General features: G+C 49.7%; 1 protein-coding gene across 1 annotated transcript; it reads right to left on the bottom strand.

Moving 5' to 3' along the window:
- Nucleotides 1-482: 482 nt before the first annotated feature.
- Nucleotides 483-25,599, bottom strand: Snx18 (sorting nexin 18). Its single transcript, XM_051172288.1, has 2 exons — nucleotides 23,879-25,599; nucleotides 483-2,326 (listed from the first exon to the last, which is right to left on the bottom strand). Exons 1-2 carry the CDS (start codon nucleotides 25,473-25,475, stop codon nucleotides 2,073-2,075), a joined length of 1,851 nt encoding a protein of 616 aa, XP_051028245.1. The 5' UTR covers nucleotides 25,476-25,599; the 3' UTR covers nucleotides 483-2,072.

Genomic DNA, 25,599 nt, shown 5'->3' with positions numbered 1-25,599 from the left:
TCGGCTAAAGCACAGTCGTATAAGACACCTCAGGAAATTTCCTTGCTACTATTGCACAAGTTTAGTAATTTTACTTAAAAAAAAAAAAAAAAAAATCAAACCACCATCAAAACAAAGAGGCAAATAGATGTGATTTTCAAATCATGTGAAAAGCAGAGAGCTTGCCTGTTCAACACCAACCCAAACTTAAGTTAAATGCTAGAGTTATAACCTCCAAACTTCTGCAATAAAATTAATTTTTAAATATATATGGGTTTTATTTATCTAACTGTACTTTGCGATCCACAAGAGGAAGTCGCTTTTTTGAGAGAACGTGGCTTTTGGCAACAGTCCCACATGCCTGTAGTAAAGACAACGCCGCCGCATGATGCCAAGTCTGCCTCTAAGTTATAAAGTACAAAGATCTGACCAGACGTCAAAATTATCATAATCTGTTCTTAGAAATTCAACCCATGTGTGATTACTTCAGAGAGAGTTACATGTGCTGTGGAGTAACTGTCCCACTAGCCTCTCCTCTTTTGACCTTTCTGCACGCTGAGCCTTCTGGGTAACTGGCTCACCCCCTGAGGTTGGCCTCTGTTACCCCATGTCACCATTTCAGTACCAGGAGGTTTGTGGTGGCATATGTGTACGTCACAGGAACAGCAGAGGCAGGTCCTCCAGGCTCCAGTGACAGCTTTTACATCTGTAAACTCAAGAATCACATTATTTAGCTCAGCAACTACAAAAAACATTGAGATTTGGCCACTCTGTGCCAGAACCTCTTTGTGCTTTTTAAATGAAGCTGCTTGTGAATCTTTTTGGTATTTATCAGTCATCCGTAGTTCCCTTCTAATAATAAAAGACTATATTTAAAATAATTTTTAAGGTTAAATGTTCTAAGGGGGGGCTTTATCAATATGTATTTTTTTTAAAAACACGGTAAAAATCAGTATTTCTTTTTCCTTCAGTACTGGAATAGGAGAAATTATTTCTGGTCCCTCTTTAAATCAACCATCACCACTCCTCATTGACTATAACACTGAAATTTACAGGCATCCCTGAAATTTTTTGATTAAGTAAACGAGTGAATCACAGTGGAGTCTCATTCGGTTAACAGTGTAGATCCATTTAAAACCAAAACAAAAAGCTGAACATTGAAAATTTCAAGCTTAAAGAAAAAAAAAAAAAAAAAAAAAAAAAGACGACAGACGGAGACCCTCCCCAAAACTAAGATGGAGTATGTGTCATTCACTGTTTCTATACTTTATCCCCGATGGGAAACCTCCTTCCCCACGTGCTAAGGGCATTTCAGAAATCCTCAGGCCTGCGCGACCCTCGAGTCCAGAGGCCATGTACTGTATGTGTAAGGGAATATGGTGCACTGCCTTTTCTCCTGTGAGACTTTACATCCAAAGATAGCATCACGTCTCACTTCTCGGCAACTGCCAGCATCTTACCGGGCCGAGCTTCCTGTGCAAAGTGACGGCCACTGACACTCCCACCCGCCCCCAGAAATGTGAGGTTTTCATCAGTTGTCACCAGTGCACACACTGGCCTTTCATTCTTTCCATCAGAAGAGCTGGGGCTTCAACAGAGGTGGGTCAGAAATGAAAACAACCAGTCTAAAGGCACAAAGTCGCATAGCTGCTCTAGTGGAGTTTGTAAACAGAGAATAGGTTGAATTTAGGTAATCTTGATCTGTGAGACTAAAAAAGGCATCCACAGCAGGCTTTTACCCAGCCAGCTTCTTTGAGACTCTTCATGGGGTTTGAGGTCTACAAAGTATACACTAATATACCCATACTTCAAAAAGCAATAAGGCAAACAGTATAATCATTATCCAAAAGTTACAATGGTAGTGTAGGCATACATAGTATAATTTAGTTACAAAGTGTGATACTGTTTCTGCTACATTAACCATATTAACCGCTCCTCTCCTACGTGATTCCATAGCCAGCTGGGTTTCAGTTGAACGCAAAGCCATCCTCGTACCAGCAGCTAGAGTTGGCAACAGCTCTTTGAAAGCAGTTTTATTCTGCTGTAGAAGTTACCCTCGACCTGAAGACACGCGCAGAGTCCGCGGCCAGTCACTAGACGCTGTCGTATTTGTGAAGCGCCTCTTCCAACTTCTGGGTCACTTTTTGGAAAAATATTATTTGTTGTTGTAAAAAATGCTGCATCTGTGATTTAAAGTCTCGTACTCTGATTTGATGGAAGTGATGAATCTCGGCCAATGTGGCGAAAGAAATAGTGTTACAGCGGTCTTGAATGCCGTCAGCTTTCTGCGCCTCCATCTTCCCCTCCTCCACATGCCGTCTACTCTCCTTTACTTTGGTAAGAGCTCCTGTGGTCAAAGACAGTAAATAATTAAGACACATCGCACACACATATCCCAGTGACACAGCTAAGTACTGCACAGGAACGTAGGGACTGCCAGTGCTTGTCTAAACTATTTCAATGTCCTTTGGAATTCAAAGTGGTGACTGCAAATACCAATTTAAAAAGCAGCCTGGTTTCTCAAAGTTTTACCAATGCTCCAACTTCACTTACCCAAACCAGTGTTCCACACTGATCAAGCCTCTGCAGCATTTCTTGAGATGCTATATCTAACAAAAAGGTGTTTAAAAAAATTGTTCTTTTAAAGATAAGCCCTAAACCCACAGTTTTCACGTTTACACGTATGAGACCATGGTACCCATGCTTACTAAGAGAATTATATTTGAAACAATGACTCATAAAGGGTGAAAGCCCCCTTTCTGAGAAAATCTCACTGAAGAGTAATTGCATAAGGTCAGAACCGGTCCCTGAAGTGGGTCAGTACCAGCTCAAGCTGGATCTGAAAATCAAGCAAAAGGGGGGGGGGGAGGGCGGGGTAGTGGTGCCAGTGTACAATGAGGCTGTCAGGGTACCCAAGCCCACGCTGGGCCCACCCACAGCCTGTGCCCAGATGATGTACGTGCCTGACAACATGGGGTGGTGTATGCACGTGTGCCTAGTCTGACAGTGCCTTCTGGGAGAACACAAGTGGGGCACTAGCATTTTGAATGATTAGAATGTGACATGTTCGCAGAACTACAGGGGCTGCAGGCTTTAAGTCTGCTCTAGTGACTGTTTCGGCAGGTCACCAAAAGAACCACAGCATCTTATCTAGAGCTGTCTCCAGAGTACTGCAGGGTGAGGGTGTGGGAGCGATCCTTTTGGCAGGTGTCACACAAGGGTGGACTCTCCCTCAGAAGCACGCGTCACACAGAAGGCTGCAGAGGCGGGAGATGACAGCACCTTTTGGTTTCCAGGGCTGACCAATGTTGACGCTCACAGGGTCTGGACACATTTTAGCAGCTTGAGAATGAAAGTGTCCAGCAGACCTCACACGGCCAGAGCAATCGAAAGGTGGAGACTACAGAGCAAGGAAGGCAGTGGAGGGCCCCGGCAGTCTGTGAATTCAACATCAGGGGAGAAAGGCAGTCTGTTCGAACCCACAGGGCTCATTCTCACCTGAGAAGGCCACCCTGTTTCTAAATCCCTCTAAATCTGAAAACTCAGAGAATAAACTAGTATTCAGGGTTAAATGGTGTGCTTCTCAAAACGCTATGTTACATTGTGGAATAAAACATGGGAGCTCTGCCACTGAGCTCCGGTGTGGCCCTGCCCCGCCTTCAGCACTATATAAAGTTGAGAAGTGAAAAATCCACCAACAGCAAATGTTATTTAGAGAAATGCATGTCTGTGGAGGAAAGTACATACCCGCACATATTTTTATGTGCTCATTCTAAATGAGATCTTTCACTGAAAAGTGCAGAGTCCCAGAGCAGAAGGGCACAGCACAGCAGGGGCACTGCTCCACCCTGCTACTGAGAAGGATGCCTTGCTGGGCAGAGAGGCAACTAGGACCCCCTCCCCACAAACACACCCCCTCCCCACAAACACGCCCACCCCCAGGCAACACGTGGTTTCAAGACTACCCCTGCCCGGCTAAGCATGATATCTTAAAACATTTCTCCAACCCAGACAGCACCAGTGAAGAATTGACATGTGCCTGCTGTGTATTATTGTTGGTGTATTCTTTCAGACAGGGTCTCGCTATAAACTCCTAGCTGGCTTGGAACTCCCTCTGTAGACTGGGGGAAGGGAGAGTGAACTCAGAGAGACAGGTCTGCCTCTACCACCTGAATGCCAGAATTAACGTGTGCAGCTTGTCTGGCCTGCTTCATATGAGAAAGACCCCATCCACTCACACGCCGTAAAGGCACAGGTGCCTGAACAGGCAAGCAAGGTGGGCGTGGAGGAGCCTGTCCACCTGCAGGTGACAACGCTTCCCGCGGGCCACAGACTGCAGTCTCCTTTCCCACTTTCCTCAATAGCTGCGTGTGTTGGGGGCAGGCGGTATGTGGTGTACACGTATGGTAAATGCACATGTACAGATGGCAGAGGAGCATGTAGGGGCATCCTGTCTTATCATCTCCACCTTGTTCCCTGTAACACCATTAGCTCACTGAACTTGGAGCGAGGCTTGAGGTAGCAAGGCCAACGACCCTCCTGCCTCTGGGCTGGGCTTCAGGCTTAGCACCTTTCCACAAAGAACCATCCCTCCAGTCCTGGACTTCTGCTTTAAGTGTGTAATTCGAAAGGCACTCTGTGTGTGTAAAAGAAACTATTTGTTTATGTTTGAAATTTTTCCTTTTACTAACCTAATTCAATTTGCTAATTGAATTTGTAAAACTTTTTACACTTAAAGAAACATTGAAAAAGCGCACACTACAGTATTTGAAAGTCTAAACACAAACTCAGACTAGGGAGGGAGTCGCCTGTTTTTGCTTTTCTTTTCTCTTTTCTCCATCTACTTAGATGCTATGGAAGATGACATAAATTGTCAACTCCAACCCCAAATATTAACACACTTGCTTTAGGAATATATGGGTTTATTTGCCAGGTAAACTGTACTATTCTGGCAAAACAAAACAAAACAAAACAAAACACAACAACAACAAAACACAAAAAAAAAACCCCAAAAAACCAACCACAAAAAAAACAAACATACAAACAGAAATCCAAATCACTATTGTAAATTCAAAAGGAAAGGACAGGGCATTTGGAAGAATGAATGCCAGAAGCCAATTACACTTGGAATTTCAGTTTGACCCACTTAATGAAATTCAAGTTTGCTGGCGTAGCATGTCAAGCCTGCAACAGAGACACATGAGCAGAAGGTGTGCCTATGAGAAATGTGGCTCCTATACAAGAGCTCAAATCACTTTCCGAGGTAACAAAGTGTACATGCCTGAAACAATTAAGAACATATTAACAGTGCACGAAGGCATTAAAAAGCATACTATGAATGTGCAAACTCAAAGACTAGTGAGAGCTGTGCAGTCAAGGCTCACCTCTAGCATGGCGGCTGAGGCGGGACTGCAGACTCCAGGCTACTTGGGCTACTCAGTAAGACCATCTCAAACTGCACCACTGTCACTCATGATGTACAGCACATCTTTTTAAATGATGTCTTTTAAATGAAATATAGTGAACTTGACTTCTCCTAGAACTACTTTCAAAAGAAAGCAAGATGGTTAAAAATAAAACATACTGCTAGAATTACACTGAGAAATAAAATGAAAGAGAACCACCAGCATTCTGCAACAGGCCTTCGGTGTGGGACCAGCTGCCTGACTCCCCCCCTACTAAGCGTGCAGAATCCTCCAGAATCCTAACTTCAGGGGCCTTCCACATCTGAAGCAACATAAAATGCTTCTTTTTCATAAATGTAATTTTTTTTTGTACAAGAAAGCTGTTAATTTTTTTTTACAACTTCTAACATTTCGACAGGGAGCTGATGTGTTTTCCCCCCTATGAACAAGATTAATTATCACAAAGCTAATTTACTATTTTAGACTAGGAGTAAACAGAACACTGACAGACTTACACAACCCAAGCCACATACATCAAGAGTACATGTCATGTGAGGGGGGCGGAGAACTGCTTTTGAGGATTCCAGAAGCTTCTGCCCCACCTCCACTCACTGAGTTCTCGACAGAGCAAAGCATCAGTGGGAAGTGGAATACCAGCGTCTCTGGGCTGGACTGGGTCTTGTTACAAACTGCTCGTTCCCACAGAGACAGTTCTCAAGCTGAGAACTTTGTGCAGTTCCGACTTCATAACCTTTTGTGTTTAACCCATTAAATAACAAAAGCAAAGCAGAGTTTGCTGGATTGTCCATCAAACCTACCACGTAAGGAGTAGGGAGCCGGAGAGGAAAGCTGGGGTACAGCTAGCTCAATGCAGGCTCGCTCTCTCTAGGTCACTCTGAAAATGCAGGTGCTTTGTAGGACTTCAGGGACAGCTACAGAGGAGCAGACACGGCAGCGGCGACAGCAACAATGGAGCATTCTCTCCAACCCAGAGCAGAGCTACAGAGAGATCACACACATCCACCCGAAAACCAACGGGGAAACAGTGAGGATTTCAGAAGCTCCACTACGTAAGTGGTCCACTCAGGAGGGACCTGGTCCCTCGCATACTGTCACCACAATGCTTTCAAGACCAAACCAGAAAATGTAGGAAGGGGAAAGAGATTGTGGCGAGGTCTAAGGTCAAGAGAGCACTGCTAAACAAAAAGTCCCATAATGACCACGATTAGGGTAACAGTGTCTAAATGAAAGAAAAGACCATACAGGTCAGATCAAAAATTTCAAGTGACTACTTCTCAAACGAACACAGACAGACAAGTTATACATGAGAAAAAAAATTTCTAAGTCATCGGGAAAGCATAAATCCTAACTATAGCGAGAGTCCATCTCACCAGTCGGAATGGATGCCACCAAGTTAAAAAGAAAAAGCAAACGCTGAGAAGGCCTGGTGTTTGGAAGCAGAGCTCACACAGCTTCAGTGGAAGGTACGTTACTGTAGCCACTGTGGAGAAATCGGCATGCAGGGTCCTCCAAAGGCTGCCACACTTCACCTGCGCCATTTCTGGGCATAGGCGAAAGGGATTCTAAGTCAGCACACAATAGACGCCTTCATCCCCACAACTCTACAGCCAAACCTGGGATCAGCCTAGGAACTCATCAATAAATACGTGGATAAAGACAGGGTGGCAGGTGGACAGAGTGGAGTATTACTCTGCCATAAAGAAGTGTAAATTGGGGCTGCAGAGATGGCTCGGTCGGGCGCTGTGCGAGTGTGAGGACCCACATAAAGGCTAGACATAGGGGAGTACTCTTGTAACAGGCCCCCACTGCCGTGCCGGAGGGTCTCCTGGCTGGACAGAGAGAGGGGCAGTCTCCCAAAACTGTGAGCTCCCGATGCAGTAAGAAACCTAGAGGAGGAACACACTAGCACCTACGTGCACACACCCACCCACATGCACACACCCACCTACGTGCACACACCCACCTACGTGCACATACCCACCCACATGCACACACCCACCTACGTGCACACACCCACCCACATGCACACACCCACCTACGTGCACACACCCACCCACATGCACACACCCACCCACGTGCACACACCCACCCACATGCACACACCCACCCACGTGCACACACCCACCCACATGCACACACCCACCTACGTGCACACACCCACCTACGTGCACACACCCACCTACGTGCACACACCCACCCACGTGCACACACCCACCCACGTGCACATACCCACCTACGTGCACACACCCACCCACATGCACACACCCACCTACGTGCACACACCCACCCACATGCACACACCCACCTACGTGCACACACCCACCCACATGCACACACCCACCTACGTGCACACACCCACCCACGTGCACACACCCACCTACGTGCACACACCCACCTACGTGCACACACCCACCCACATGCACACACCCACCTACATGCACACACCCACCTACGTGCACATACCCACCTATGTGCACACACCCACCTACGTGCACACACCCACCTACGTGCACACACCCACCTACGTGCACACACCCACCTACGTGCACACACCCACCCACGTGCACACACCCACCCACATGCACACACCCACCTACGTGCACACACCCACCCACATGCACACACCCACCTACGTGCACACACCCACCTACGTGCACACACCCACCCACATGCACATACCCACCCACATGCACACACCCACCTACGTGCACACACCCACCTACGTGCACATACCCACCCACATGCACACACCCACCTACGTGCACACACCCACCCACATGCACACACCCACCTACGTGCACACACCCACCCACATGCACACACCCACCTACGTGCACACACCCACCTACGTGCACACACCCACCCACATGCACACACCCACCTACATGCACACACCCACCTACGTGCACATACCCACCTATGTGCACACACCCACCTACGTGCACACACCTACCTATGTGCACACACCCACCCACATGCACACACCCACCTACGTGCACACACCCACCCACATGCACATACCCACCTACGTGCACACAGCCACCTACAAGCACACAGCCACCTACATGCACACACAAGATCTGTTGCAGAAAGACATTGCGTTAAGTGAAAGACAAATATCACATTTTTCTTGTGTAGAATTTAGATTTTTTTTTTTTTTTAAAGAAGACATGAAAGGAGAAGGGACACTCTCTGGGAGGATTAGGGAGGGGAGAGCAGGCAGGTGGGAGACCATGCTCAAAGCACACTCTGAAAGTGTACGAAGTCCATAATGAAAGCCACTGTTTCCACATAATGAAGTTGTACTAATAAACAGAAGGAAAATGCTAAGTGACTGACTGGTGGGAAGAATTTCTAATGGGACTTTCCTGGGCCAACAGACAGACATGAGTCACGCCTGGAATAACATGAGCAAAAGAAGTGCTTACTTTAAAGGGTTTGCTCCAGAGCGGGTGTGCCCTTCAGAGGAGATGCGGGAGCACTCAGGGACTTGCTTCTTACAGGAAGGTGGCCCAAACCACTGCGGCCTCCTCAGTCGCCCACAGGAAATGGGCTCCTAACATGGACTTCAAGTGCGGGAAGGGGCCTGACTGAAGTGAGGTGCACACTTAGATGTGGTCCAGGCCCAGGCCTCTAACACATTTGAATGGCTCCTTCCTATGAGGAGCTCTGTGAATAGGGCCAAGGGGCAGGAACAGAACACACAAAAAGCTCACATCATGGCGGTTTGAATAAAAACGGCCCCCACAGGCCCACAGGCCCACAGGGAGCAGCAGTATTAGGAGGCGCAGCTTTGTTGGAGGAAGTGTGTCTCCGATCAAGATGCAGACCTGGTGCAGCTGTAACTGGTGGCTGCGTATGCCTTTTACAGTCATTGGGAGGCAGAGGCAGGCAGATCTTTTGTGACTTAGAGGCCACCTTGGTCTACAGAGTTTCAGGACAGGCAAGGCACACAGAGAAACTCTACCTCAAAAACAAAATTAAAAAAAGATGTAGAACTCTCAGGCACCTCTCTGTCGCCCTCCTGCATGCAGCCATGTGTCCCGCCATGCTGATAAGGGCCTGAACCTCAGAACTGTGAGCCAGCCCCAATCAAACATTTGCCTTTGTGAGAGTTGCCTTGGCATGGTGTCTCGTCACAGCAACAGAAACCCTAACTAAGACCCATGTTGCAAGGGACATTTTTGGTGAGCACTTGGTGGTTTTACTGAATTAGTTTGGCAAATTATCCAGGCTCACTCAACTAGCAATTTGTTTCTAAGGGGGCAGCAGCAGCCCCCAAGCTTCTACAGAAAGCATGGCCAGTCGCCAGCCCCATCACTCGAGGCCTGACAGACTCCGAGAGAGGCGAGCTCAGGCCCAGGTGAGCAGGGTGCTGCTGGTGCCCCGCTTCCTTCATTATTGGAAGCTGAAAGGTGGATGGAGGAGTTTCTGGTATAATTCTAAAATCTTCCAGGAAAGAGGTTGTCATTTGTCCAAAATGTCCCATGGCTACATGCTTCAAAGAATCCACCATTTCCACCTGCTGGCCAGCCTGGCCCTTGCTGCTTTCATACAACACAGGTGTCTATGGGGGATGCTGATAACTTGGGGGGCATCTGTAGACAAGATGCATGCTGAGCATCTCGCGCTAGCACGCAAGCCCGCCCATATCCCAGCACTAGGAAGCAGAAGCAGGAAGCTCAGCACAGTGGATTCCAGACCAGCCTGGGCGACAGAGAGCTCAAAGAACCCTTCACTTTCCACATGTTGAGAGTTAAGAGGAACTAAACCAATGATTTTCCTTTGCTGTTACCCACAAACTCTCCTATGCAAACGCAGACTCTTTGGTTGCAAAATCCGGCAAGGTTCATTCACACCTATGCCCACTGGCGCCCCACATTTCCAACACCAGAGTCAAGATCCCACCCAATCACCCCCAGGTCCTGGGGATGCACTTCCGTCCCCTACTCACCTTTGTGTGTGTATGTCACAAGGGCAGGGCACCTTGCAAGCCTTATCCACCCAAAGCCAGAGAGAGCAGAGTCTTTGTAACTCGCACACCCTCCTTTATCAGGAGAGCGTGTTATTCACGTTTGCAATGAATACAGAACTAAAGAAGTGAATTATTAACAACGCTCATTAACATCACTACGTTAAGGACTCAATTTTTATAAATGAGTAATGATCAAGGCAATCAGCACCACGTGACAGAGCACCACACTGTTTACATACCCCGTCATTAAAATATTTCCCTCTGCTTACCAAGCACTGAGTGCCACATCACTGCCTTTGAGGACAGACCCCATCTGAGCACTGCAGCTCTGGTCTTGGTGCCCACTGACTACCCACCTCAAGCTGTGCCGTGCCTCAGAGCTCTCCTGCTCCACAGGGACAGGCAACTTTCCTGGCATCGCCTGACCCAGCAAAAGAAAGGAACCCCCTCCTCACAGGCTACACAGTGCCTCAGGAGCTGCCCTATCTCTGACTCTGCTTAAATTAAAGTTGCCGGGCTGGTGCAGGGCTCCCTCCCTATGCCCCTCTACGCCCCCCCCCACCCGCCGCCCCTGTACCTCAGCCCTGCCTTCCCATTGGTATCCAAGTATCTTTTCAGCTGATTTTGTCCCTCAAAAGCCATTTACACAAAAAGCCCCGTCACTAAAGCAACGGGATCCAAAGGCTATGTTTTTTTTCCCTTGAAAGAAAAATGGAGAGTGGTGGTAAAAAACTAATTTAGTTTTGAAATACATGAATGTGCCAAAATCATAAAGTAGATTTTTGGTCTTCCTGTGGGCTTTCTCAGGAAACAGAGGCCTTGGTAAGGGACAAAACGTAAGGTCATAAGGGTGGGTAGTCTGGAAGGGTGGCCCTTTTATAGTCACCTTCCTGCACTTCCAATGTTGAAAGAAAATGCTAATTTGGTCAAGGTGACCTACTTCCCTGACCTCCCTCTACAGGTCCCCACACCCTTGCAGGTCCCCTCCTCTCCATCCCCCTGATGCAGAGGTAGGTGGCAGCTGGGACGGCCACTAGGATGGTGGCAATCCCAAGGGCATCAGGGACTCCAGTTCTGTACTCTCTAAGCTGCGGGCTTCTCTCCTCCTCAACCCCCAGGGGAAGTAGTCACCTCCCCAATTTTCAGGAAATGAAGGCTAGCCAGTGGGCTGCCTGTGGATGGGGCAGTTGGCTTCAGCTCTGCCTGCTGGGGCCTCCCTGGCCCCACACCTCAGGTAGCAGCATCCACAAGCCGCCTCAAGAATCCCATGCATTCAAGCCATACTAAGTTTTGAGCACACTTCTACACTCTGCCAGGGAATGCAATCATTTTGTTTACTAGTTCCTGTTTTCGAGACACAGCCCAGACTGCCCACTACCCTTGAATTCACAGCCCTTTAAACACAGCCTCTCAGAGTCCCAGGACAACTACGCCTGGTCCCAAAATAACATTCTGAAGAGTTTAAATGCCACTAAAGCCAAGTACTAAGAATTTAAAGGTGAATTAATTTGAATTCGTTTTCAACTCATAACCACACTGAATGAGGAGAGTATGGAGCTATTTTAAGAGGGTTGGGACAAGGAGAATGAGACAGAAAACCCTGGGTGCTCTCCGGGGGAACAGGAGGGAGGGAGGGAGGAAGGGAGGGAGGGAGGGAAGGAAGGAAGAAAGGAAGGAAGGAAGGAAGTCATTTAAAGCCGAGCATCTTCTTGCAGCCTGTTTGCTAAAAACAGTGTTTGCAGCTAGAACTTCATAAAGGTTCTTGTGGTGCTTCAACTCCTGAGAACCACTAAAGCTGGGTGGGGATTAGCTCAGCGGGCAGCCCGGTCAGCAAGCAGAGACCCGAGGTGGACCTCAGGGGGAGGAGCAGCATATTTTAAAATGCTGTGTGACAACACAGTCCCACCAGGAGCCTGTACGCGTGACTTCAGAAGGCCGGGTATAAGGGGAAATTGCTGAGTGGCCTCCAGCCCAACATGTACAGACTTTAAACATCTGAGCAGAAGAAAGGCAAGAACTCTTTCTTCTCTTAAATGTGAATGCCAGCAAGCCGCCAGCGCAGGCAGGCGGTTAGCAGACCTCAGGAGCCACAGCGGCAAGAGCAGGGCTCAGGGAGCACGGCAAGAGCAGGGCTCGGGGAGCACGGCAAGAGCAGGGCTCAGGGAGCACGTCTAACTGGAGTAAGATAGTCTTGGTCTCTTTTGCTTTCGAAAGATAAAATGGAGGCTCGGGTGAAATCAAGTCTACAGAGGCCGCTAAATAGCGAAGAGCAGCCCACAGGGCAGGGCCAGGCCAGGGGCTGCAGGGTGGTGGCAGAACTGGACAGGCCAACAAGGGTCTGGGAGCCTGGAGCCAAGGCCTTGGGGAGGGCAATGGAGCTCTGAGGGCTCCCAGGAGGGCAGCATTAACCTGGGCCCACAAGAACACTTCCAGAGGATGTATTTTTTGCTGTGTAGTATTTTCCCTAACAGTGTCCAGCTTATAACTGAAATTGTGACTCCCACCTCACGCGAGCCTTCTCAGCTTCCCTTCACTGCACCCGTGCTGCCCGATCACTCGAGTTTTGGGGAGGCAGCCCCTAAGTCGGCCATTTTAGACTGAAACCCCCTCACCACCACCCCACCCTGTGGTCTCCCTTAGTCCCTGAGCTGGCAGGGACCAGGCATCCCGTGCCTTACTCTTTATGCCTCAACTTCTTTGCGTAAGACCGCAGAGCAACCAACCAATCAACCAGAGACAAAGATAAAAGACCTAGAAAATATGGAATTTAAAGGTACACTCAAGACACAAGTCTTGAAGCCTTTAGGAGCCGGCCTAGTGAGCTGTTATCCGTGAGTTGGAAGCACCCTGCTGTGCACAACAGAAACTGAATGCCAGTGATTATAAAGGTCAACTTCAGGCTCCTAGAGGGCCCTGCCAGCCCTCCTCAGGACCGTGTCATTCATTTTGCTAGGGGCTTCTCTGTTGATTTATTTTAGCCAGAGTCTCTTTTTATCTTTGCAGATCAAGAGAACCTCAAGTTTTTCCTTTAATTGAAACAGTGAAGGTGGCCACAGTGGCACGTGCCTATAATACCAGCACTGAAGGTTAAGGCAGGAAGATATTCGGTAATTCGAGGTGAACCTGGGCCACACGTGGGACCTGCAGGAAAGCACAAACAAAACAAACAAAAGGCAGAAGCCTGAGCACGGGATTTCTTAGAGTTCCTCTCAGCCTCTCGCCTGTCTCCCGCAGCTCCTCCTCTCTCCATGTCTGTTTCTACTACCAGCCTCACCATGGCCCACCACCCACACTTAGCACTAAAGGTAGCGCAAGGCAGACGCCATGCTCCTCCTCAAGTGCTGCCGCTCTGGCTAGCAGACGCCTCAAGTTCACCCGCTCCTTTCCAAAGCTGCACACACCTCAGCCCTACCCCACAGCTGCCTCCTCCACAAGCTGCCAGTTGTCAGACGCTGGGTCTACAGTCACTGAGGGCCATGTGGGAACCTCCTGCGACTCAGCTCCCACTGTGAGGTGCCTATCTCAAAAGCTCCCTTGAGGTTTAACTTAGTATAGCGAATATAAAACATTAAGTGCCACGCATGGTGCATGGTAAGCCTTCAAAATACGCCTAGCTACTTAGAAAATGATCAGGATGCCACTATGTAGTTGAAAAACTTCTACCAGCTGCCAACGGAATCAGCTCTAGTTCCTAGCAAGTATTCTTGTAATGAAAAGCACACCAGTTTCAAGGCAAAAGACCAATTCAAATCTTGCCTTAACTCAGTCTGCTGTGTGGTCTAGGGCTCACCCAGTTCTCAGCCTGAGCTGTGAGGGTCACCATCAAGAGGTAATACCCCCATGGGGGAGGTTAGCTAATTGTACTGGACTGAACCACAATCACTCCCATCCGTATCCACCTGGAAACAGGCTTTGCACATGCGGTTAGTGAGTTGGTGTCATGTTGAGGCCATACTGGACAGAGCAAGCAAGCAAGAAGGGCAGATAGAGCCGGCTGGCCAGTCAGTGGGTTACATGCAGGACCGACTGGAGTGACCCCTTGCCGCCAAGCTACTCAGAGCAACCAGGAATGGAAGTGCTCTCTGAGGACAGAGCAACAGTTCTGCCAACACCTTCACTTCAGACAGCCAGTCTGTGGAACTGTAATGGGAACACACTGCTACTGTGTAAATCACCCAGATTACAAGACCTGTTAGAGCAGCCCTAAGTAACTAACACAGGAGCTAATGCCAACGCTTAAGAACAGTAAGTACTAATTCCACCAGACAGACATGAAGCACTTGCTCAAAGAACAATGACGTAATATCCCCCAGTATGCCTGGAACAGTGAAAGCCGCACAGCGAACTCGATAAACTGCAGATCGCCACTCGTACCTGCTTTAATTTGAGGCCTAGACAGTAAATACTTTAAGCTTTGCAGATCAACAGGCAAAACTGGGGTTATTATGCAGGCACTTACACAAACATTAAAATCATAAAAACCATCCTTAGGCTAGGTGCTGTAAACAAGCACCTTCAGACACCTGGCCCACTGGTACGGACCTCTGCTTAAAGCTTTCTCACAGCATCTGCGCTGGGGGCTCCATAGTCAACGCCCCAGAGGTCATTTTATGTCCCCACTCTCCACTTCTACAGACAGAAGTTCCTGTCACCTCTTTCGCATACCACAACACTGCCTCCCGTCAGGATTTTATCATGTCTTGCCTCAAGTATTTCAAAATAATCAGGGACACACCTGTCCAACAGAAGTGCTAACCTAGCCACATTAATACTTTCTAGAACATTCCCTCTGCCACCCCCAGCAGCTGTAAAGCCAGAAGCTTACCAAAAGCACCTTTTGGAGACCACTAGTGTCCAGACAGCATGCATTTGACACTCAGGCTCCAGAGACAGGTGAGCCTCAGCTGATTCTGAGAGGCAGCCAGGACCGGGTTTTGCATACATGGTTCCTTTAGTCTGGGAAGTTCCCTCCCTGCTTGCAAATTTACGATGGTGTTCAAAACTCATCTCGGGGTGAAAGTGCGCAGTCGAGATAGCTTCCCCTGATCTGCTTCCATCAGTGCATGCCGTGGCTGTGTGTGTCACGCTGTGCGCACATTCTATCACGGACTTCAGTGCTGGAACCAACATGTTAGCTGTTATGTGCTAATCACACCTATCCAAGCATGTCCAAGACCTGGTGGGCACTTTTCCATCCATGTTCTTCCAAAGGTCAAATGTGAACACCCTTCAAGTACCCTCCCTCCAGACCTTTGATGTGAGCCGGTGGCCCTCGCCATCCTCTGGACTCTCAGAGGTGAATTTGTCCTTTATCTGGACCCTCCGTACACACACTGTACCCCACAAAACTGTGTTCCACGAGGTACACTCCCTGCACAGCATCTGACCTCTAGGAACCCAAGTCCATCGATCACGTCAAAGAACATACCTAGGTTCTTGTGCCCCAGATTAAATAGAAAGGACCCCAGATAACTACTATGTATGTGTTTGTGAGCTGTATGTAGCTCTCCACATTCCAACCAGTCCATACAAAGAAATGCCACAAGGTACATATTCATTTTCCTCCCTCCAGTGAAGTCTGGAAAGTCCCTTCACAGCCACATAAACCTGAGACTTGAAAATCATTCACATATTAATGACTTCATTCATAAAGTATACACACATTCTATCTTTTAGATACTGTGTACTTCTAAATGGAAAAACAAAAAACATTATGTAAGCCACAGAAGACTTCCTTCTCTCTCAAAGTCTGCCATGTAGTTTATTAATGAGTGTCTGCTTCATTAACTCTACAAACACGCATTAAGCACTTACCACAAACATATAAATCAGTGTGGCTATACAATACGGGGTCACAAAAGGGAGACACCAAACACCAACCTATCACCAAGCCCTATTCGGATGATTGCTTAGAAAAGGACTACCCTGACTAGAAGGCTCCAAATCTGGGGTTTCCGCCTGCGCTTGTGTTGGAGAGGGAGAAAGATATGGAGCCCAGTGTCCCTATGACGCTGAAGCAAAAGTCCCGTACTGGTGGTCAGCCCCGATCTGTGGACTAGACCTTCAGGTGGGCAGGGCCCCGCTCCTCACCACTCCCTCTGCCTCCGCCTGTCTAGGCCACCACCTCTTACTAGTTTCCTGTTTGCACCCCACTCCAATCTCCATGCCGTCCTTTCTTTTTCCCAGCACGACTGGAAGATGTTCAAATGGACGTCATCCCTTCACTCAAAATCCTGCCATAGCGTTCATCCCACTTGAACTTTTAATACAGGTCCTGACAAGCATCACTTTACCAAATCTTACCAAACTAACAGAGCCTTACCAATTTCCTCTTCTGCAATGACCTCTCCTACTAGGCCAGCCTTAGACTCAACTTTGACTTCCTGGCTGTTCGTCAACCTCCCTAGCCCACAGCCACCCAGGGCCTTGCTAAAGGATGTGCCGCCTTCTTGCACAGCCCTTTACTGTAATACCTGCTCTAATAACTCCCCCCTCCTTCAGCGTGAGGCTTAAACCGCCCTCCCTCTCTCAGTGAGGTCTCCATTGACCACAATCCTGCCTCTCCTACGCCCTCCCTCCTCTGCTCCACTCTGAACACGTATCACATATCTGTTATACACCACGGTTTGCTGTGTTTGTCTTTCACTGTGTCTCCACCCTGCTAGAATGTCAGCTCCACAAGGTTGGCAATCACTTGAGTCACTGATGTAATGTTGGCAGTGCTTAGGCTATGATGTCTATTTAAATATTTATGCAATAAAAATCAAGGTTTTTTGTTTTTTTAAAAGAGGCTCCTATGAATAAACTTAATGATTTTGCCTTTCTCCCAACTACCATCACCAGCCCACTAAGTAACATGCACAGGGAAACCAGACCACGTCAAGGGTTACAAAGCTCTAAGAAAAAGGGTAGAAATGACACAACGGTTATTCACACTAAAGTTTAATCAGATTAGACACTCACTGTCATGGGTGATTCTGACTATCGATTTGATTGGATTAAGGGCATTAGTGACACACATCTTTGGGAATGTCTGTGAGGGGCTAATAAGGAAGATAAACTAAGGACGACCCAGAGGCTGGGCGGGGTCTCATGACGAATAAGGAGGGAGCGATGGAGGCCACGCCTCTGCGTCCTGTTCCAGAGTTGGAAGCAGGTGAGGAGAACGAACCGCACACTCCAGCTAGCACATCTTTCTCCCCAGGGTGGGCAGCCAGCCCAGCCTCCGGCAAGCTGCTTGTTTTCAGATGTTCGGGTCACAACATAAAAAGTAAACTACTTAACTGATTTTCTTTTATTTTGGGAAAGGAGACTGACTGTATTTAGAGTTCAAAATAAAGTTCACTTTGCAGGCAGGAAAAAAAAAATTAGCATTCCAACCCATCGCTTTTGTGGCCCTGTTCACCTCATACCTCATCTGGGCCCTAGACTTTGCAGATGCTCACGGGAAGGCAGCGTCACAACTCTGGGAGCCCTCGCAGGCAGCCAGGCGGCCAAGAGGCCAGGCACTTTCCATCTAGAAGCATCTGATGAACTAGGCCAGGGATACATGCTTACTGATCTGAACGTAATGTTTTTAACTTTGTCAGCTGATAAAGGATTCCACACTCCCAGCTTGCCATCACGTGGACAGACAAAACACTATGGAAATCAGCCTGAAACAATGTATAAACATTTACTGCAGCACTGAGTTGTTTTACTTTCAATATTTAAAAAAAAAATAAAAATGTTATTTAACAAAGTAAAAATCGTCTAAAGAAACCTTTATCTAGGGCACCCGGAACATCATCTTTCCAGATGTGCGGAGGGATGCTCAGAAATGCCGAAGCACTCTGTCCCTGCACAGGATTCGGTGTGGGAGGAAGAGGCTGACGGGAGTGTGAGCACTGATGACTCCATATAACGTCTTTCCCTCTGATGCCAGCAGTACTTCTGCTGTTCACTACAGGAGAACCTGATCAAAACAGAACACGCCGGCGTCCCACTGGTGATCCCTCCAGCTTATGTCCCCGCCTGCGATTCTGGTGGTGTCGTGCTGCTGGGAGGCAGGGCATACTTACCAGAATTGTGCTTTAGTGGGAACTGATACCCATTTTCAAAGCACCTTCCTGTTCTCAAGACCAAACATTTAGTAAGCAGCTACTAAGCACAATAAAACTTAATCTTCATGAGGACCCTGAGAAGCGCTCCCTCCTTGGCACTGAAGACTGTGCAGATTCCAACTACTTGTTCAAAGTTGCTCCCACTCACCACGCACCAGCCCACCAGACTCCACCACACTGGTCCACAGCCTGGCCTGGTGCCACAGCCAGGAAGCTGCACACAAGACTTCTTGACCTACCCAGCTCAGTTGTCAGCCTCAAGCTACCCAACCTGCCTTGGGCCACCAGGACACTGAGAGCGTGCCCTGTTCCCATGACCTCCAGGCTCTCAGCGTCCTGGCACACCACCCGCCACACTGCCACAGCTGGATGACCACCTTTCTTTCCATTGGTCCAGGACTCAGTGAGCATTGCAGATGCTGTCTGTGCCTCCAGTAACATGCAGTCTGTGCTGTCTAAGCACCAGCTACCAGACAGCCCAGTCCATGTCTTCTGGACACACTCTCACCGAACACAGCGCAGCCACCACAGCACTCCATTGGTGATAATCAGAAATCAAGGGCTTCAGAGATGATGCAATCCAACCAAACTGTAAACTCTGGTTTAAAAACACTGTTAATAATACGGTAAATTTTTATGCAGCCACCAAAAAGGAGCCTACGTTTAAGGGGAGTTTCCTGCTTCCTAGTGAATCAGAGAATCTCTCATGCTTGGAAATCCTGAAGTGACCAGACAGGGTGTCATTTCCCCACACGAAGGGAAGTCCCATGGAGCCCGGGGGTGTCAAGAGTTCCTGTCGGGGCTGGGATAGAATCAAAGTCCCCTGCCTCCTCTCAGCTTGGCTGTAATTGGCTTCCCACGGGACAGACAGGACTGCAGAGTCTAGAAGCCATCAGCAGGAGGACGAGAAGCATCCACCTAGCTGCTTAAGAAGGACAGACAGACCAGGAAAGGCCCTCGACGGTCACATTTAAGCTTTAACCAAGCAACTGACTCCTCTACTTCCAAAACCCAAAGGTTACCTCAGCGCCACTAAGGAAAGAACAAACTGGGACAAGGGTCACACTGCACATGAAGTCAGCAGCTGAGGTGGAGGTAGGAAAGGAGAGAAATGATCCCAACTGAGACAAAACAGTTAAAACGAAAAGAACAACTGGCTTCGATTTCCTGCGCTTTCTTTTTATTCCTGGCATCCTCTTCTTCAGGCTATTTTTAGCACAGGAGAAGGGGTGGGGGGGCCACTGAATGAAAGCTGGGGCAGCGAGGCCTCACCTTGCCTGCCCTGCTGGGACTCTGGTTATCTTTAATTAATGTCTGAGGGACACAAGCCCAACCCTCCTCAGAGTGGTGAGAGGCAGCACAATGGGAAACCCTCCCTAGCCAGCAGGACTGACAGGACAGCTTGGGCCACCCAGCCTCAGGCCCTGGGCTATGTTGTCGTTGTTGAAAAGGCAGTGCCATCTGGAACATTTAGAGAGCAAAGAAATCGGGTCTGCAGCTTCTCGCGAACAGGCCTCTACTTACCTAGTGCCACCTCACAGGGTGCAAGTTAGGTTTCACCAACAGCCATTTCTGTCACTGTGTACCGCTCCCTCGATTAGCACCGCCTAGGAGGCTGTAGCTTTGGAGACCCCTTTCCTAAGATGCTCCTGAAAATTAGCTCTCTTCAGGTGTGTTCCGGGGCTTGACACCTTTTCTTTGGAATAAAGAAACTGCTCTGTATGGCTGCCTCCAGTTCTCCACTCCAAATGTACAAGCAAAGATGAAAGCGTGAGCCCTACCATCTTACTCCCATGGCCTTTCTCTCTCGTAATCCCCTAGGGATAGATAAATGTAAAACTTTTAAACCACGAGCAGTCCAGATGTGGCTTTATGTTGGAGAGGCCAATCACATCCTTGGAAACCAGACCGAGCCCGCTGTGGCTCCCGTCACAGTAACACACGCTCTCCCATGTGCTGCCTCACAGTCACTGGCTTCAGCACTACCAAAGCACACTGCAGGCAAGAGTTATAAACAGAGAGCTTGGAAGACGCTACCACAGGGGAACAAAATCAGAGCCACAGGGTTTCCAGGTCAGTGACACACCTGAGCACACACGTTGCCTTCAGAGGGTCTGGAGAGCTGAAAAGGACTCCTGTTACATCCTGTTACATCAAGAAAGATACGGCTACAACCAGAGCACATTCTAAATTCCCACCAACATCACTACAGACCACAGCAGCTCCCTGCACCCTCCACTCCACTCCATTACACTAAGTAAGGTCTATTTATCTAAGAGTCCATTAGTTGATTTAAAAATACAATTCTAGAATTATCTCTTAGCTGATGGAACCATATGGCTCTCTCCTCTTTTGCTCCAAGTGCTAAACTAAAACCTTTATCAGCCTAGGCAAAAGCCAGCCCATTGCACTGCAGAGTCTCTGCCAGGATGGCTCAGATCCTAGAGGAGGCCAGGGCGTGCTCTCACACACAATGCTCACAGGGCGAATGAGACTGCAACAGGCACCAGCAGAACCTGTTGCCCTCCCAGGTTTTATTAACTAAGCTTAGAAGGGAAGAAAAGTGTTGCCACAAAATCACAAAACACAAACAAACAAACAAACCAACCCAGCAGGAAAACACAATGACCTACAGCTAATCTGAAGGAAGGACCTTAGGAAAGGGGCTGCTGAAGCCCCAGCAAATTAGGGAGTGCTGTTTGGCAGGAACTTAGATAGAGGACGGCAATGTCAGTGTTTCAGCACTTGTTACTTAATCACCATTTGCGTGAGGAACTGCGGTTTTCATCAAATTTAATTTTAATTAACCAGTTTGTAAAATGCAAACTACCTTTCCCTTAAAAAAACAAACAGACAAAAAACCGAGAACACCGGAGATAAGACAAATGTTTTGAATTTCTCAATTATAAAATTTCTTCCTAAATTGAAGTAAGTATAAGCTTTGGATCACCTACAACAAAACACTGGGAAGCTGCGTGAGTTTTTGTTTGTTTTGTTCTTTTGGCTTTTGCTATTCTCAGATCTGCTGAACTGTTCGATGTAATTATACAAGGGGTTGGGGGGTCAGGGGGGGCTAAAGCAGTAAACAAACTCAAGGCTCAGCTGAGAAAGAGTCCAAGAGGAACTACATTAGATGAAGACAAGGAGGGTAAGCTGCCCTTTACAAGTCCCCAAGCATGCTCAAAAAGCTCTCCCAGGCTTGGGGGGAAGGAGGGGGCGACAGGACATTAACCTCATCCATACTTGTAATGCTGGCATCCTTAACAGACAGTGCTTGTAAGCCAAGGGTCTTTGCATCATATGCACGGCCCACTGCAGCTTTAAGTGGCGGCATTCTAAAGACAGGTCAGCCAGAGACTCAGGCTCCCTGCATATCACACACCCAAGGCAACAGTGGAAACAAACTCCCGCGACCAATAGTGTTCCCGCAGTAACTCTGCAGATGGTGGATCTCTAGAACTGTTTGACCCACATAAAAAAAAAAAAAAAAAACAGCACCAGTTTTGAAAAGGGAGGATTTCCAGGTCCCAAGCAACAGGAGAGAATCCAAGTATTAGGATTTAGGAGGAGGGGAAAAAAAAAAAAAAAGAAAGAAAAAAAGAAAGGCTTAATGGCTGACTAGACTTAAAGGGCCAGAGCACATTTAAACAGTCCCTAGGACAAACACAGCTTTTCTGATACACGGTTTTCATAGCACGGCATGCGAAAGGCCTGAACCACAGTAAAACCAGTGAATGACCCGACCCCACACAGAGGTGGGGCGGACAGACACCTGCCTACCCCACCAGTGTCGGTGCTTGGTTCTGCCTTTGCTCAGCTATTGCCAACACTCTGCACCAAGAGACTCGTAAGTAGGCAGCTAGCATGTGACCTGGCTGAAGCAATACGTACCTGGCATTAAAGGCTCAAAACATCAGGTTCACTAGCCCAGAAGGTAAGGGCTTATAACAACTTAGAAATAAAAACATAAAGACTGCAGGTGCAGGCTTAATTCAGGCCAGCAGCAACACTACTGCTCAAAGAGCTAATTACGTCTCAGACTGTATTTATGAAATGCAAATTGTCAAGAAAGTTGCTATTCGCTAGGAAATTAGTACAACAGTTATCCACAGCACGGTGCTCGGCAGCATGGAGACCGGACTCAGGACCTTTGAACTTCCCCCATCCCCCACCCTATTTAAGAGTCAGAGGCCCTGTCACACGGAGAAGGGGAAGGAAAAGAACAGAGGGGGAGGTGATGGTAATATCTCCAGCCAAGGGCCTGACACAGATTTGTTCTGTTCGCTTTCAGCGAACCAGAAAAACATCCAAAAAGGAAGAATTTGGTTGAATACAAGAAGGAGGAAGAAAAAGGTCAAAAATCAGGGATGTTCTCAAATGTTGTGTCCCACTTGGCAAGGAAGTGGACAGGTCACCACCCCCCAACCCCCACCCACCCACCCACACCCTGGGTAAGCCAAACCTGGTGACCCAAGCAGCCTTCCACACAGCCTAGGATGCTACAGGAGTTGGCTGCCTGCTGCCACCCTCCCCCACACTGGACCTCCAGAGGCAAGGCCACATTCCTAATGGCAACACCTCCCAGCTCTCTCAGTCAATAGAGCCATTATAAGTGAAGGCCGGCCTAGTGAGCAACCTCAGGTCAGGCAGGCGTGGCTGCTGTACTTAAAAAAAAAAAAAAAAAAAAAAAAAAAAAAATCCTTTGGGAAGCCAGTGCTTTAAGGAAAGACAGTAACACCATCACCTACTAAGGGCACACCAACACTGGCACAGCTCTCGGACACAACACTCCCACTTTGCCCCAACCAGTCCCCCTACATCATTGTACTGAAGACCAGCCCAAGTCTGGGTTGGACAAGAAATGCCAAACTCAGAGAAAGGAGAGCTGAGTTCCTGAGGATGGAGAGCCTTTCAAGGGCTGACACAGGAAGCTCCAGTGCTAACCGGAGCACACCCCCACACCTCAGCCCCCAACCCCGTGAACAGGGCTGGCCAAAAGCCCCTGTCACAGCAGGAACCGAGGGGCCTGACTTACCTCTACCCCCAGGGACCCACTCTTTCTATGGTTCCTCCTATCTCTGCCAGCTCTGCAGTGCCTGGCTCAGGTCCCCTGCTAATTGTGCCCAGGTCCAGAAGCTTAACAGACCAGAGCAGCTGATCGCCCTGTCTATTCAAATGACAACACAGTGGGGTGGGGTGGGGGGGCACTACTTCTCTGAAAAGTGGCAGTGCCTGACTAGAAAACTCTCAGCTCCACCCCCCACACACACACACAAGACATGTTGGACGAACAGCAAAACCAGAAACCAGAGAGAGCGGTACATCTATGGAAGTCACCACTTTCAGCCTGACCGAAGAAGCATCCCGTGCCACCTGCTCCACAGGCCGGGCTTTACCTTTCTGAACATGGATGATGTCTGGGAAGTTGGCCAGGTGGCCCTGGTACAGCGCTAACAGGTCCATGACGGGGTCCAGGTCCTGCCTGGGCTGTTCAGCAAAGAGTTCGCCGATGGCGTCGTAGGCGTCTCCGGTGAAGGCGATGGCCTGGTTCAGACCCACCGAGAAGGCCTGCTGATCCAGCTCAAAGGCTTGGCTGAGGCCCCGGAAGGACTGGCCCACTTTCTGGTACTCCTTCTTGAAGCCAGTCACCTGCTTGCGGGCAAACTCGTTGGCAGTGTGGTTGAGCTGCAGCGCGCTGTCGTCCATCTTCTTGGTGAAGCACTTGAAGCCATCAATCTTGCTCTCCACCTCCTGAAGGTCCAGGGCGGCGGCAGGGGGTGTGCTCAGAGTGAGGAAGAAGTTGGCGCCAACCATCTCATCCTTCTCGGCCTTCCGCTTACCCTGTTTCCAGGCCTTCTCGTCTGTGCTGCTGGGGCAGGTCAGGAAATGCTGGAAGACATCGCACTGGGCCAGCACAGGATGGCTCGCCATGTGGTTCATCCACCAGATCAGGCCCTTCCTGCGCTTGGAGATGAAGTCCTCCTCGAAGCGCCCGGTGGCCTGCTTCTCCGGCAGGTGGGGCACCGAGATGACAGGGAACTTCTCGGCCAGGCGCGCATACAGCCAGTCGAAGTGCTTGTAACGCCTGTGCACGGGCACCTGGGTATGCGTGGGCACCAGCTTGTAAGAGATGTAGCTCTTCATGCCCTTGAACTTGGTCTGCTTGGTGGGGTCGTCGATGGTGCACTGGAAGGGGTAGGGGTTCTCCTGCCACTCGGGGCCGTAGGGTCCCAGCACCACACACAGCTTGTCCCCATCCTTCACGAAGCCCGACGCCTCGCCCAGCACGAAGGCCTCCCCGCCCGACTTGACGAAGGTGGAGAAGCGATTGAGGTTACGGCTCACCGTGGCCGAGCTCTTGGCTCCCGACGCCTGGTGCGGCGGCGGCGCCGAGCCACCGCGTGAGCCCAGCGACAGGTCCGAGCGTGTGGACAGGCGGTAGCGGCCGGCCGCGCCTCCGCCCGCCGACGACGAGCCGTCGAGGTCCGGGTACGCGCCGCTGCCCAGCGCGCCCGGCTCGTCGGCCACCGTGGAGCTGTCGTCCCACTCGTCGTCCCAGTCATCGTCGCTGCCCTGGCTGGCCTGATAGCCACCGCCGTACAGCTGCTGCGGCGACGGCTGCAGGGCGCCCCCGCCGTACGGGAAGCCGGAGCCGAGAGGCTGGAAGGAACTCGGCGGCGCCTGTGGTTGCAGCAGCGGCTGGAAGGCGGCGGGCGGCGCGGCGGGCAGAGGCTCGAAGCCGCCGGGCGGCACGTTGGCGTAGCGGGCCGGAGCTCCGGAGCCGCCGTCCGCCGGAGGGCCAGGCTCGGGCGCACGGATCACCTGCACGTACGAGGCCGGGAAGAGGCCGCGGTCACCACGGCTGTTGACCCCTTCGAGCCAGCCCTCGATGTCCTGCTCGCTGCACAGGCTCAACACCTCGTGCTCCCGCAGCGAGATCTCGCCGGGGTTCTCGGACCTGAAGTCGTAGAGCGCCCGGGCGCGCAGCGCCATGGTCCGGAGCCCGGCGCACCGGGCCGGCCCGTGGGCCCCGCGGTCAGTACCCGCGCCCCTGTATACGCCGAAGGGAGCTCTGAGAGCAGCGCGCGGTCCGCCTCCCGCTCCGCTCGGCTCGCGC

This window comes from Acomys russatus, chromosome 30 (assembly GCF_903995435.1).
Source record: "Acomys russatus chromosome 30, mAcoRus1.1, whole genome shotgun sequence".
Classification (NCBI taxonomy): Eukaryota; Metazoa; Chordata; class Mammalia; order Rodentia; family Muridae; genus Acomys; species Acomys russatus.
Note: the sequence above shows the minus strand (reverse complement) of the source record. Positions and strands in the feature narration are given on the sequence as shown.

What these genes read in the sequence shown, in the direction of transcription:
- Snx18 (XM_051172288.1), bottom strand. Translation starts at nt 25,475, where the DNA reads ATGGCGCTGCGCGCCCGGGCGCTCTACGACTTCAGGTCCGAGAACCCC. An exon ending in CATCATCCATGTTCAGAAAG is followed by an intron (nt 2,327 to 23,878) that starts GTAAAGCCCGGC and finishes CTTTGACCACAG; the next exon opens with GAGCTCTTACCAAAGTAAAG.